At 43.4% G+C, this 15,967-nt stretch overlaps 1 protein-coding gene across 2 annotated transcripts in view; it reads right to left on the bottom strand.

Annotated features, from left to right (window-relative positions):
• The window catches only part of KIF5C (kinesin family member 5C), a 155,429-nt gene that overhangs the window by 27,727 nt on the left and 111,735 nt on the right, over positions 1-15,967 (bottom strand). For both annotated transcript variants that reach the window (XM_063631013.1, XM_055262657.2), the window contains exons 16-21: positions 9,973-10,161; positions 6,625-6,742; positions 3,548-3,624; positions 2,379-2,488; positions 341-442; positions 83-143 (exon numbers count right to left, since the gene is read on the bottom strand). In XM_063631013.1, the coding sequence (XP_063487083.1) occupies positions 83-143; positions 341-442; positions 2,379-2,488; positions 3,548-3,624; positions 6,625-6,742; positions 9,973-10,161 (657 nt within the window). The remainder of the gene's footprint in view (positions 1-82; positions 144-340; positions 443-2,378; positions 2,489-3,547; positions 3,625-6,624; positions 6,743-9,972; positions 10,162-15,967) is intronic.

Below are 15,967 nucleotides of genomic sequence, written 5' to 3'. Positions count from 1 at the left end.
AATTTTGAAATAAACAATCCAACAAATCACAAACGAATCCGGTCTTGGAGACGAACATAAATCGGGAAATATCTTGACATACCACTGTCTCCTCCAGCCCTTTGAGGTCTTCTCTGGCTTGTTCCCTTTTATCGTTGAGCAATCTGAAAAACAAAAAGGAACCACAGACCACCATAGGGGACTCAGAGATTTCAGCAAATACTATTTGCAGCCACAGATAAATCAACAAAACCCACCAACAAGCACACAAATAGCCATTGTCTGTTTTTAAATTAGCCCAATCTAACCAGAATATCATGGGGATGAGAGAAAATAGAGGAAATACTTAGAGTGCACTCACAAGAGCTTTTCCAGCTTCATTTCTCTCTCTTGGCCCTCTATTTTCAGCTTGTTATAATCAGAACTGAGCTTCTCCTGTTCTAGTTGCAGTTTCTGATTCAAACTGAAATTGAGAGGAAAAAGCAATATATTCCACATCAGTCTGAAATTCTGAGTCATCCAGCTAAAACCGTGGTTCTGTTCCAACCCTATTAGTTCTGTACAATAAAGGCAGTAATTCTGCAGGATTTGGAGGGATCAGAGAACAGCCTCACAGCTTCCTCCCCGCCCAAGTGAAAACTAATTTCTGGGGTGCATCTAAGAGTCATGAAACATAAGGCTTTGAGGATGTATTTATAGTTTGCTTGTGCAAGAGCTTCAGGGGAGAAATAATGAGATGGGAGAAGGGCTGATATTTTAAAACAGAGAGCCCATGTCAGGAGAACTCTTGCTTCCTCGGCCCCTCGGACGGCATGCACTCACTTGGGGAACCTGATTTGGCCATTTCCACCTTCCCTCCTTTCTGGTCTGATGTTCTAAAAACATCTCCCCAGTCCAAATGCCTCACTGATACAGGGACAGTTCCTGCCCTCGAGGAGTGGGCACAGAGAGAGAAATTATGAAGAAAAGACAGCCTGGGCTCTGCTGCAAACAGAAACTTGCCATCTGGTTGAGGGTGTTTGGTCAACATTTACATCAGCCCAGGACTCATAAAACCCTTCCTAGAGCCACGCCTAAGCGCCTGTAAAGGAACAGCTATACACTACCAGAAGGAAAACCCAGAGGCCATTTGAAAGGCACAGGCCAAGGAAGCTTCCCCTCCTCCTAACCCACCAACCTGCCCTCTTTCTCATCTTCCTTCCCTCCCACCTCCCCCTCCCTTCCAGGTGAATCTGTGAGGGTGATTAATCAGAATAACGAAGGTAAGATATCCCTGAAGGGGAAAAGCACAACATGGCAACAGCAGGGGGTGGCCAGGGAGGAGAAAAAGAGGGAGGAGGCTAAGTGCCTTCCTTCAGGAACTGGGCACTGAGCCTGGGTCACATCATTTAGACTTTTGCTTGGGTTACCATTCTCCTCTTTTAAAATGCAAATGCACCTTTCGAGCAGCTCACACACATTGAAAAGGGACTTGGATCAGTAGTCTGGAGAATTAAAGTCTAACTCCAATCTGATTCCTATTTAGCAATGTGGCCTTAAGTAAATCATTTCGCCTTGCTTCCCATATAGAAATCTGTTTCTTCATCTACAGAAAGCGGTAGGGGAAGGAACAGTGTAGACCCGGGGTGGGGTGGGGTGGGGTGGGGTGGGGGTGGGGAGGTCAGCATTTCAATATAATTGGTTTTCTTTGTAATCCCAGGTCTTTTATGCAGATCATTTGAAAACATTATTCTGAAGGAGCAGAGGGCATGTCAGAGGCTGCGACAAGGCAGGAGCACAGCATGAGGGGGTGTCACCTGAGAGAAACTGCAATGATGCCATCCTGGTGGCAGTGCCACAGGTCACTGGCACCTCTGCCTGCGCAGACACATGACAGTGTGAGGCCCTAAGAAGTGAGCACATGGAACCAGGTGGCTGGGTTGCCCAGTGAGCGTATATGTGTAGGGGGAGAAGGGGAGGCAGTGGTGCTGTTTTCTCTGGAGTGTTTATTAACCTACTAGAACCCTGTAGTCAGGGCCAATTTTTTTATCTTTTTTCTTTTCTTTTCTTTTCTTTTTTTTTTTTTTTTTTTGTGCTTTCATTACAGATGCTCCCCCCCATCTACTGCGGCATGCGTCCATCCAGCGGAATCACCTATGTGACCCTGGCCCTCGGGGACTAGGAAAGGCAGCTGGGCCCGCCTGCCACCTGCCACCTGCCACACCAGGGCTCCAGGAGGCTCAGCTCCAGATTGGAGAACAGACCTTGGAAGCAGCCCGCCCAGCCTGCTGTGTCACCAGGGCAGTGCCCACAGGGCAAGGTGAGCAGGGCCCTCGGCTAAGAGCCACACCCTTCCGGGCTTCCCCAAGAGGACCGAGGCATGACCACCCCCACGCCCCTGGAACCCTGGGCCAACTCACTCCCGAATCTCATCAATGATTTTCTGCTTCTCCTCAATTTCGTCTCGGAGTCTGGACAGCTGCTTCTGGTGAGCTTCCCGGTGGCTCTCCATCTGCTGCTCCAGTGCCTTCTGCATCCCAGGCCAAGAGAAACATGTCATCTACTCGTTGGCACTCAGACCACTCTGTGACAAGCCCTGGATCTGGACCTACCTCCTTCCCCGTGTCCCTCAGATGTCAGATCCCAAAACTGGGGGCATTTCTGGCTCTTGTGCCCCCAGGACCCGGCCTTGCTTTATTGGGATAACAAAACCCAAGATCTGTTATAAAACCAATTGGGCCCTAGAAGCCAATTAGTCCACCAACTAAATAAAAAGTGTTCCCTTGACCTTCTACAGCCCAGCCTGAGCTTCTCCAGCCAGGTCAGTCAGAGGGCACCAACCTCTCCCGATCCACGTAACCTCGGACAAGCCTGTAACCTGTGTGAGCTGCACTCCCTCACATGTAAAACTGAGATAAAAGCCCCTGCCCTGCCCACTGCACAGATTTATGATGATGTCCAAAGGAGACCTCTCGGCCAAAGCACTCTGAAAACAGGAAAGGGACTCCCATGATGCATGATTTTATTCTGCTGGCTGGGGCAGGGGCATGCCGTGGACGTCTTTAACTGTGGACTTTGACTCAATGAGGCTCATAGTTTGCCTACAACTAATCAAAATCCTACATCTTCTCCTGTCTCATTTTATTCACCTAAAAGTCTTACTCCCCAGTCAATTTTCCTTTACAGTTTAAAATGTGACCGAAAGAAAAATCTCTATGTTTGAGACAGAAACTCAAATTTGGTGTGTTCTTCGTAAAGGTTGGAGGAAGAAATCCTTCGAAGTTAACTCCGACAAAAGAGCCCATGCAGTGATCGGGGGTGCTACCCTTTCCCTCTTCATCAGGAATGGGGAAGACAAAGGTATTAACGCAACTTAACCATTTTCTACAGACATCTTGGGGTTTCTGGACTTGTTCATTTCTAAGCCAGACTATACTCTGAGATCAACTCTGAATGCCCAACAACAGCCCCTCCCCTGTCCCCTGCCATACACAGATCTGAAGGTGACAGATTTTCCTAGAACAAGCATTTCCCAATCCAAATGCATCAAATGCACACTGGGCTTGATGGAAGGGGCAGCCACACACACCTTCATTTCTTCAGCATCCTGCAACCGCGTCAGATGTTCCTTCTCCTTATCCTGGAAGCTGACTTCGTGCATTTTTTCTGTTTTGAATTTTAAATGATGATTTAAGACTTAACTGGGGGGACTCACACCCAAAAGCAAAAATTAAAAAACAAAAAGCAAGAAAAATGGCAACAGAGTGAAACATCAGCTTATATCAGCAGTTACAACCATAGCATAAAGGAACAGGCAAGGACTTCTGGCTAAAGCCAAGGCTGCCCCCTCCTGCAGCATTCCTTCCACGGGGGAGCACAACAACTGTAGGGGACAATGCTGAGTGGGGGCGGCCCTCCTAGGACTGCACTCTGGCTTTATGTCACCGCACACCTGGGAGGGCTTGTTTCCTACCTGGTCTCTGTGAGCAGCCCAAGGTCATGTGCATGAACAGGCCTTGCAGATGATAAAGCCCTCTGTGACTGTTAGGTGGCCTGTGGACCCATGCTATGATGGGAGTTCTAGGAAGACCTAATTTAGCTCCCAGGGGCAGGCATTTATTCTTTAAGAATCTGGGGCAGGAAAACATACCCTAAGGATGAGAACATGGGAAATAGAAAGATAGCATAACACTTTTGAGATTAAACCAGAAGGATCCACGTTTGGGGCAGGGCTGCAGTGTGGCACTCCTGTCTCAGCATATGCTTGGTCGATGGTGCTCCCTGAATGCCAGGGGCAATGGGCAGCCCCAGCTGGGGAGCTGGGGTGCCAGGGGGCAGAGTGCTTTACGACAGTGACATTCAATTCATTATTTCTCTCTAGTCTGTTCCACTTCAGGTTTTCTTGTCTCTATTTTATTTCAATTCAATGGCCCCACTGCAGAAACCACCGGATGCAAGAGAGAAACATGATTTTCCATGTGCAGTTTTGATGGTGCACCTACTCCTAACATCCATGTGTTACCACCCAAAGAACATGTTACAAGGTTAGAGCAGAGAGTGGGTACGTTCTTTCTTTTTTTTTTTTTGAGACGGAGTCTTGCTCTGTCGCCCAGGCTGGAGTGCAGTGGCACGATCTCGGCTCACTGCAAGCTCTGCCTCCCGGGTTCATGCCATTCTCCTGCCTCAGCCTCCCACGTAGCTGGGACTACAGGCGCCCGTCATCACGCCCGGCTAATTTTTTGTATTTTTAGTAGAGACGGGGTTTCACCATGTTAGCCAGGATGGTCTCGATCTCCTGACCTTGTGATCCACCCGCCTCAGCCTCCCAAAGTGCTGGGATTACAGGCTTGAGCCACCACGCCCGGCATGTTCTTTCTTTTTAAGTTTGCCTTGGCATCCGACACAAAATACATTTACTGAGCAAACTGTATAACAACAATAAAGGATATAAATATTGATAACAGCATCACCAATCCCAACTACCCTATCACAACCACTTTTATCTTAAATATGAATTTTTAGGAACACAAGCATCCATTCACTTTTTTTTTCAAGATGGAGCCTTGTTCTGTCGCCCAGGCTGGAGTGCAGTGGCACGATATCGGCTCACTACAACCTCCGCCTCCCGGATGCAAGTGATTCTCCTTCCTCAGCCTCCCGAGTAGCTGGGATTACAGGCATGTGCCACCACACCCCGCTGATTTTTGTATTTTTAGTAGAGACAGGGTTTCACCATGTTGGCCAGGCTGGTCTCGAACTCCTGACCTTGTGATCCACCCGCCTCGACCTCGCAAAGTGCTGGGATTACAGGCGTGAGCCACCATGCCCAGACACATCCATTCATTTTTAATAGTTATAACCATAGTAAGAATACAATGATATATTGTGATTTTCACCTAACATTGCATCATAAACATTGCTGCACACCTTCATGTATTTCATGTGAAAAAAAAGTTCTATTAAATAACATGCCATAGTGTGTTAACTATTAGACATTTAGATGGCTTCCTTTTTTTTGCTGATCTAAAATTCTGCAATGAATATCTGAGATGTGATGATCAAAAGGTATGAAAAATGTTACAATTATTAATATGTATTTTCAAATGGCTTTCTGAGAAAATTATAACAATTTTCATTGCAACCCATAAATATATATGTTCTAGTTTCACATTGCATGGCACATACATTCTTAATCCTGTTCTACTTTGTGCATTTCTAGACCCTTCTCTTGAATTTCTGCTTCTATTCATTCATATTTATGAAGTGCTTCCTATGTGTGAGGCACTTCCGTAAGCTCAGGAGATCACAAGGCTGGCTGGCAAAGGGAAGAGCTTGTTCAAGGGGGTGCTGGGGAAGCCACGGCAGTTCAAACTTTACATTAAGAGCAACAGGATGCCATGGAAGGGTTAGAAGTGTTGGTTTGGACAGAGAGAGAATGTGAATTTTAGAATCATCCCTTGGGATGCCACACAGTGGCTGGCCCAGAGCAGACTGAGGGTGGGCATGGGTAGATGGATGTAGCCACAGTCCTTAGTTAACCTGGACAGTGAACCAGAGGGGCCTCTGGCAGGCGAAATGGACAGGCTCTGGTGACCAACTAGAGTCAGGAGGTGGGGAGCAGGGGATTCTGATTTGGGTAACTGGGTGGACTGTGAGGAAGATGGGAAGATGAGCGGATTCAGTGTGGGGACGGTCTCTCAGAAATCTCTCCTTTTAGGCTGGGCACAGTGGCTCACTTTTGTACTTTTGGGAGGCTGAGGTGTACAGATAACGAGGTCAGGAGTTCGAGACCAGCCTGACCAATATGGTGAAACCCCATCTCTACTAAAAAAATACAAAAATTAGCTGGGTGTGGTGACATGCACCTATAGTCCCAGCTACTCAGGAGGCTGAGGCAGGAGAATCGCTGGAACCGGGAGGTGGAGGTTGCAGTGAACTGAGATTGCGCCACTGCACTCCAGCCTAGGCAACAGAGTGAGACTCCGTCTTAAAAAAAAAAAAAAAAGAAAGAAAGAAAAGAAATCTCTCCTTTTTTTCTAGTTATGCTATTGTTTGCAGTAGACCTAGAAATGCTTTAACTGAACAAAACTAAACATCATGATTCCAGCCAACCAGAGGCTGACTCAGGCCAGGTGTTTGACACCTGCACGTTAGTCAAATATTTACCTTGGGCTCGGAGCTTTGCCAGCTCTTCGCTGAGCGAGTCCTGGGACTCTTCTAGCTGCCTCCTTTTCTGTTCCATGTTCTGCATGTAGTCTGTCAGAGACTTGATCTTGGCTTCGTGCTTTAAACAAGCAAAAAGGAAGAGTGAATGACTAGCAAGTGGTCATCCAGGCTGGCCTGGAATTGTCTGGTGGGAAAATGCGAGAGAGGAGGGGTTCCTGAGTCCCTTTTCTGAGTGCCACTACCAAATGGTGTCCATTTTACCCTTGCCTTGGTGTTCAGAATCATACCAAGACAGACCTCTGCTTCTCCCTGTGCTTCTCGGCTTCATTCCCCACAGACACCACTCATGGCAGGCCCCTCCTCACCATCCACTTAACATGAGATGCCAAAGGCCGAGCTGGTTTCCCTTCTCAGAGAAAAGCGTGCATGAGAGAAAGGGGCTGGGAAAAGTGCAGGGCTGAAGGCCTCATTCATTGAACATGCACCTCTGGATTCCATCTTCACCATTCAATTATTAGGTCTTCCCTTTTTCTGTCCTTCAGACACACCAATTCCCATCTCAGGGCCTTTGCATTTTCCTCTCCCTGGAAGCTTTCCCTCCCCACCATCACCACCCCACCACACACCACACACACACACACTACCCTGGCTAGCTCCTTATCACTCAGGCCCCAACACTTTCCTACAGCACCTAACGTCTACATCATTTGTCCTGTCTTTTTTACTTGCTAGCTCCATGAGGGTAGGTGCTTAATAAATAGTAGTGAAATGAATGGATGAATGAGAGCTTGTTGGCTGAACAGGGACAGTGGCAACTTCTAGGCAGATGGAAAATATATACAGAACACTCCCCTCTCCAGATCTGGGGAGCTCAGCTTTAGGCAGGAAGACCCTGGAGACTGAGCTTTAATCTAATAAGATAACCTCTCCAGAAAACACAACTCCATTGGAACAGTCATCTTATAAGCACAGTTTTTGGTGACGAGGATGAATGTAAACAAAGAAGATAGCATTTCAGCTGGAAAGACTGTGTCAGATTCCTTAGATCACATCAGAATATAAAGAGCCATGGTTTCTGTTACTTTTGAACCTCAGGAAATAATGGTCGAATCTTTGCTATGCATGAATTGTAGCAGAGTGCAAACCACCACCTAATGGAAGCTGTGTTTGTTGCTGATGTAGAAAGAGAACTTTAGAACAGGTACTCTTTAAACTCAACACAGAGTCTTAATATTCTCGACTCTGATCTCATACAGCAAAGTCAGTGTCAGTCTGAGACCTGGACGATTCAGAGCACCCCACTGGGCCCTCCTCTGGCTACACCCTACTCCACTAAGCAAAGAGTTCGCAGGCCAAAGGAACATGTCCATCTGAACCTATGTCCCCTATAGACCACCCTCAGAGTACTGGGGACCTAGAAACTTCCTACTCCAGGTCTGAAGGCCAGGGCTGGCACTACCTCTTCCTCACCCATTTACACAAATGGCAGCTGGCATCTAACAGTTCCATCAGTTCACGCCGGGTGCAAAAGGGAGTTGGACATGGAGCTGGTATGTCTAGCTTGAAAGAGAAGAGGGTGGGCTGCAGGCCATAGGGTCTCCATTAGTACCCTTGCCTTGGCCCCCAAATGTTAGAGGCAGGCTGGCCAAAGCACATGCTATTGGTATCGTAGATGACCTAGAAATCAAGTATGAGGTGCACTGTTGCCTAATGCATATCATTTTTATTTTCATTTTTTATAAATAACAACTATATAATTATAAAAAAATAAAGTTCTAAAGCAAATCCAGAAAAAGTGGTGTAAACCATAAACCAATCTATGGACTATTTCCCCCTGATATTCCTGGTCTTATCTGCAGGAATGCAAAGCACCACATAAATCCAACTCAGCATTTTCATATTCACTTAACTTCATATAATTAGACTTTCCCAATGGCTAGGTTTTTACATTTTTTATAAGAGCTGCACAATATTATTCCACGTAACTTCATCTTATTAGTCTATCAATGGATATTTAGGCAATTTATTTTATTATAATGCAAAATAACACAGTCTTCAATACCTTGCATAAAAGCTTTGAATATTTTTAATCAGGAAATGAGAATACCATATGAAATAAATCTTTTTCATTTTCATTAACAATGAAAAATACTGTCAGTGAAATTACTGGACTAAATTCTACTTACGTTTTTATGGTTTCTGATTTCCATGGTGCTTTCCAAAAGGACTGACCAAATTATACTTTTATCAACAATGTATGAATATATCAATTTTACTATCTCACATTAGCATTGAATAAGCTTTTCAATACATTTCTGCTTATTATGTTGGTTATAAAATGGAACCTTGTGGATCCATTTTAGACAGAGAGGTTGGAGATGTTTCTATGATTACACATTATTATGGTTAAAAGCATACCAGAATAAAGTATGCTTTTGTCCGCCTCAGTATTATTTGACACACCAATCCATGTTGGTATCTGTTTCCTGTTTACTGCAAATGACAGCCTATTTTAATGCCTGGCATAAGGCAGTAAGTAGTATACAACTAGACCCCTCCTGGAAACGTCAGACCCAAATACCAAGCTGAGATATCAGTGGTAGCCCAGAAACTGGGTTGCTGTTTTCTGAAGCTACCTTATTAAACTGAAAATGCCACTCCAATAGGAAGAAGAGCAGCCTTACTCAACAGGCGAGTGAAATGTTCCCTCGGGCTTGAAAAGCCCTGGAAGACATGGGCTTTGGGTTCACACACATTTTTTTGAGTCCCAGCTCGTCATTCACTGGCTGTAGGTGTTTGGACATATATTTAATCTAAATTGCAGCTGCCTATCATCTGAGGAATAATAATAAAACCTGCCTACCAGGATTTTTTTAAGATTAAGTGAGAAAATGCATGTGAAGTACTTAGCACAGTGTATGGTACATAGTAAACACTCAATAAAATGCCGCCTGCTACTACTACTATTATTAGTAGTTTCTGTTTTTCCATATTAAAGTGGACCTACGGTAGAGATTAAAAGATGAGGGAATATTGCCTTACTTATAGGAGTTTTAGAGATTCCACCCAATCTTTTACATTCATTAGCTAGCTAGCCATCCATCTATGGATGGGTAGATAGATATATCCTCTAAAAAGGGAAAGGACTCAACAGAATTCATGTATTTCACACAACAAAATGTAGCCCTAGGAATGGACCTGGGCTGCCATCACCTGGGTAGGCCAAGCTTACACAAAGCGAAGTCCATCAACTAAGCCTATGGCATACCATCAGCACCAGCAAGGGCATGGAGGGAGCAGATCTCAAGACAACAGGAGTGTGCAATGAGGGGGAAGGGAAGGGCCCACCTGGGAGATGAGCAGCTGGCAGGCGGCCAGCTCCCGCTCGCTGGCGTTCATCTTCCTGTTGGAGTCCATCTGGGCGTTCTCGAGCTGTTTGCTGCGGTTCACCAGGGACTTGACCTCTGACTTCATCTTGCTGATGTACAGGCGGGCCATGGTAAACTCCTCCTCAATGACTCCATTCACATCTGCCAACTGAGCAAAGAAGGGGACACACTCAAATGTTGCCCACAATTTCCATAGGTTCACAGACTCCCTTGAAACCTGCCCCTGGATGCCCAAGGTATCCATGGATTTCTGGTTCAGAATCCTAATTAAAGGACAAGCGCAAAGTACTAAACATTCAACCCCAACTTCTCCTAAACCTCAGGTGAAACTTTCAGTTGAAACCCCCTACTAAATATAATCCTCAATTAACTAGGTTTTTCATTACCATCAATTTTTAGAAAGAGAAATGACAGCATAAGAAGAAACACTGAAGATTTTTAAAAGGAGATAACTTCAAAAAGGTATTCCATTCAATGTCTTACACCTTACATCTCTGTAACAGCAGCGACACCCAATGCTCCTAAAGGTGATGCTGAATTCCTATAAAAACTCAAATCAAAACTTCATTAATGTTCTCTATAGTGTGCTTATTCAGGTAGACAAGTAGTATAATGCCTTGAATATGTTTCTATAAACAAGGATTGAAATAAAAAGGTGTTTCCATGTAGTCCTCAATTAAATAGAAAATCGATTGAATAAGAATGTACTATGAATTACCAAAGGGCTTCTTGATGAAGGTTTCTCAGCATAACTTTTCATTACTACTACCAGTCTATTTTCCTTTGCTTTTTCACACCTGTTCCTTCCAAACAGCCAGTAATCTAGCTCATTATTTAAGATCATCTGAGAACAACAGTCTAAATCCACCTTAGAAGAGAGGATTCTGACAGCCAGCATTCCTGCATGATCTATATTTAGTTTCTAAGTTTCAAAGCTCTACTTGAAACAAAAGTTGAAGCAAGATACTTGCGATAGAAACCCATCTGCTGAAATGCAAACATGGTCTTGAAGAGCAATTGACGAAATGAGCAAGCAACTGTGTGCATATTTTGTTTAGCCACCAGAGGGCAGCCTCGCACCTTAAGAGAAAACAAAGAGCCCTGTCCAGAATCCAGCGCAGAAACACAGGCTTCATTGGTTGAGAGACAGTGACTCCAACCACGGTTTTTTGATGTCCCACAGTACACTCTGAGTGCCCACTTACGTCGCTATTGCCGTCATTCACTCATCATATAACTATCTGTTCAGCAAACATTTGAGGGCTAAAAAAATGGAATCAGGTATCAGCCCTGAAATTTGGTAGCAAATATGAAGTACACTAGAAACTGCTGAGTGCCTGTAATTTGGCATCAACCTTACCATAAGAATTCAACAACAATATAAATAGCCAACACACATATGGAAAAGGCTCAACATCATTAATTATCGGTGAAATGCAAATCAAAACCACAATGTGAAACCGCCTTGCTTCTGCAAGAATGGCCATAATAAAAAAAATAAAAAAATAATAGATGTTGGCATGGAAGTGATGAAAAGGGAACGCTTTTACACTGCTGGTGGGAATGTAAACTAGTACAACCACTATGGAAAACAGTGTGGAGATTCTTTAAAGAACTAAAAGTAGATCTGCCACTCGATCCAGCAATCCCACTACTGGGTATCTACCCAAAGGAAAAGATGTCATAACATGCAAAAGAAATGCATGTTTATGGCAGCACAATTCGCAATTGCAAAAATATGGAACCAGCCCAAATGCCCATCAGTCAACAAGTACATAAAGAAAATGTGGTGTGTGTGTGTGTGTGTGTGTGTGTACATATATATATGTATATACATAAAATCATGGAATACTACCCAGCCATAAAAAAGAATGAAATAGTGGCATTCGGAGCAACCTGGGTGGAACTGCAGACTATTATTCTAAGTGGAGTATTAATAATTCAAGAACGGAAAACCAAACATCGTATATTCTCACTCATAAGTGGGAGCCAGCTATGAGGACACAAAGGCATACGAATGATACAATGGACTTTGGGGACACGGAAGAAAGGGTGGGAAGTGGGGTGAGGGATAAAAGAGCACACACTGGGTACAGTGTACACTGCTTAGGTGATGGGTGCACCAAAATCTCAGAAATCACCACTGAAGAACTCGTCCATATAACCAAACACCACCTGTCCTCCAAAAACCTACTGAAATAAAAATTAAAAATTAAAAAAAATTCAACAATAGTACATGTCAAGTGACTCCAGTGTCAACAATACTGCAGAATGTATGTCAACAGCAAGAAAACTGACAAGGGTCTATTTCTGACTCTACCTTCATGGAGGTCCTTGTTAAACCCATTTTACTTCCGACTGCCAAAGATCTGCCTACCAAAACCACTCCTCACTACATTCCTTTTCTATTCTAATGGCGTGGAGACACTGGGTGAGAAAAGCATGCAATCTTTAAGTTCAGTATGTTCCGCCACTGTCGTTAGTCCAGTGTAGGAGAAGGATGAGAAACACCTTCCTGAGCCTGACCTGGTGTAATCTTACATCTTGTCCAGCTTCTGCAGAAAGACAAAGTAAAACCAATCTCTTCCACATGGAATTCACAGCCTACACCAGCTCCTGGTAGGAAAACGCTGCTGAGCCAGCAGCTCTGGCACCCTGTGAAGAGAATGAATCCCTCTTCTTTTCCAGGTCTGTCAAAGTAGGACACTTTGTCTTTTATGCCTAGATCCCATGTAAATTGAGGAAGAGTAAAAATATAGATATGTATAAAGATGGGCTTCCTCCAAAATGAGAGCTAGACATTTCTTCTCCCAAACCAGAGCTATAACTTCTGAAGCCAGTTCTTGTCCTCGGAGATCTAAAAGGAGATTTTGAGTTTGTGCCTGATGAATAAAAACAATACCCCTAACAAAGGGGTTTTAACTGTGAGATTTCTTACCACTACAAAGTTCATATATTTAGCGGTTTCATGTTCAAAAGTTTCCAGTAATTTCAGGACACTGTTATTAAAAAAAAAAAATCAGTTTGCTGCTGAAATTTTATTTATAACTGTCTCAGAGTCTGATAATGCCCCCGGTAGTACATACTAGACCATGGGATCCAGTATCAATGACCAGCCCAGGAGAAAAGACCACACCGTCATGAAATCTATGGAAGATGTGGCCTGTTGCTTCTACCTGCCTATACAGGGAGTCGCCCCTACCTCTCCACCTCCCTACCCCATCTCTCAAGCATGGAGTGGCTGTGCAAGATAATGAACTACTGCCATTCCTAGGCCACACCCAAGGTAAGTAAGGTGCATGTTCACACTTAAAGGCCTAAAAGTTAGAATGGGACAAAAAGAAGTCAGTGTGGGCCAAAAGAAAATAAGGCGGCCAGTCCAATTCAGTTCATTTACCCTACCTCAACTTCTATTCAGTTTCTGGCTAAATTCCTTTGAAGGTAGCAAGGTAAGGTAGGCCCCAAGAAACACGAATAAAATCCTAACCCCCCAAATGACTGAACAGACCCCCTCGTGGCCAAGGAGACCCCAGAGAAATGTTAAATACCGAGTTCCAGGCCATGACAGATTGGGAAGTTGGAAACGCCTGGTCATACACCCTCCCTCGCCGATCGGCATTAGGCTTTCTTCCCCAAGGGTTAAACAGAAGCCAGCCCTTTTGAAATATTCACTCCACTGCTTCACTGCTGATAACCACAGCCTGCCCCTGCCCCTCTCCCTCTCTTTTGCAATTTCAACACAACCACCAACCAAAGTTCCTTCCCCAACAAGAGACCACCAACTACGAAGTGGTTCTGGTTCTGGCCAGGCTACTAAGGCTGCACACAGCCTTCATGTCCTCTGCTTCACCCTTTGATGTACAGGGCCTAATTATAATACATTTAAATGTTAAGTCTCCAAATCAAAGTGAACATGGGACCCATGTTGCATACATGTTTTCCTACTACACATGCACATGCCACTCCTTCATGAATATTCATAGCTCCTCCTGTAACCTGTTGAATAAGTTTATTTGGCCACCCTGTGAAAAACATAAATCCCTGTCTTATTCTTCCCATCCTCAAAGTGCTTATTTCTGGCTTCTGGCCAAAGGCTACACTTCCCAACCTGTAAGAATGGCCACCCTGCAGGCTGCAACCCTTTATGAAAAATAAAGCTCTCCTTTCCAAATGTATGGACCTCATCATACTTCTGTTGACAGTTCAGTGCCACCAGTACATGAAAGGAAGAGAAGGCTCACTCACAAACTTGGATAAAGTTAACATTGGGCTCATCTTGTTTTGTTGATGAAACAAAATGACTGGACTCTGGAAATGTTTCAAGACATGATTGAGCTGGGGATATATGGGTTTTTCTGTTTTCTGGCTTTTCAGAGCTGTCATATTCTAGAACTGTGGACTGGTGAAGGCTCCAATAGCCATATTTTTCCCCCATCCCAGAGTCCTACCAGGAGGGACCTTGTGAAAATTAAATGGCATTTTAGGAATAAAAATACAAAACTAATGAAACAAATTCCCTTGATCTGTTCATTTTCCCATATCAAAAGAATTACCGTATCAATTCATAGTCATGACCAATAAGAAAAGTACGTGTACCTATAAGGATAAATCTAAAACAAATGTGCAGAAGTCATGTAATTTCTAAGCTGACAATTTTTGATATTGTCTGAGCTTATCTTGTCATTTTATAAATTAGAAAAATGAAGCCCAGAGAAGTACAGTGACTTACCCAAAGTCATACAACTACTCCCTTAGCTCTTATCACCCTAATGATGAACTCATAATTATATGAAAAAAACCAGAATGATAGAAATGAGGGCTATCAATGAAATTAACTAGGACATCCAATGTCTGGAATCCAAAAATAATCTCAAAAACATCCAACTGAGTATTTAAAAATAATCTGAATCTCAATCATAGTTCAGATTCCCAAAGGTAAAGACTCTTTTTTCAATACTAAAGCACCCAGACACTCCTGATTTCATTAGCATTTTCATCAGCTCTATTTTAGAACTTAGCATAAAAATACCTTCTTCCTTTATCATTATCAGCAGCAAGCATCAACTTCCCATATATCAACTCCACCTTCATATTGTGAGGCCATTTAATCACCTCACGTCGAATTTTATTGCTCAACACCAATGTATGGTTCAAAAAATTAAATCTTCAAATATAAAATCACCAAACTGAAGCTTAATAAGATTAACTCTATAGTATCTGAGAAGTCTGTGCTAGAATTAGATTCATTCACAAGGATTTATGAAATAATCAGTTACAATAAATGTTCCATGAAAGAATGGTTACATTTACGAGCAGTCATGTACTCTAAGCTGAGACCTGTTTACGCCATCCGAAAAGGGCTTTCAACATTTCCCAGAAATAGTCTACAAAAGGAAGCCTGATCTTGGGAGCATTTTCCAGTATTTAACAATCCCGACTCACAACCTGAGTGTTCCCACTAAGCAGACTGATGTAGATTTCAGCCTTTTAAAGATAAAATGGCTAAATTCAAAGAATTTGGTTTCAGGGAATTGTGACATGTAAGGTAAGCAATGTAATACCATTCCCCACCTCAATAAAATCAACATATATTCATCAATGACTCCTTTGTATAAGATGCTATATTATTATAAAGCTATGGTGATCAAAACATTGTGGTATTGGCAGAAAGATTTGATCCATGAAACAAAATAGACCAGAAACTGCCCCCACATACTTTTGGGGGAGATGGAGACATTCATTATCTTAACGGTGCTGATGGTTTCATGACTGTACACATATGTCAAAATTTCTCAGACTGTATACTTTAAATATGTGCAGCTTTATGTAAATTATACCTCAATAAAGCTTTGTTTTGTTTTAAAAATGTCTCTACCCTGTTTTTTTGGTTAATAACAACAATGGCCTTTCTATATTCCAGCAAATTGTTACCTGTTCTGGGCTGATATCATTTT

Source organism: Symphalangus syndactylus, chromosome 22 (assembly GCF_028878055.3).
Source record: "Symphalangus syndactylus isolate Jambi chromosome 22, NHGRI_mSymSyn1-v2.1_pri, whole genome shotgun sequence".
NCBI lineage: Eukaryota > Metazoa > Chordata > Mammalia > Primates > Hylobatidae > Symphalangus > Symphalangus syndactylus.
The sequence above is the reverse complement of the archived record's forward strand: the minus strand, read 5'-3'. Positions and strand labels throughout refer to the sequence as shown.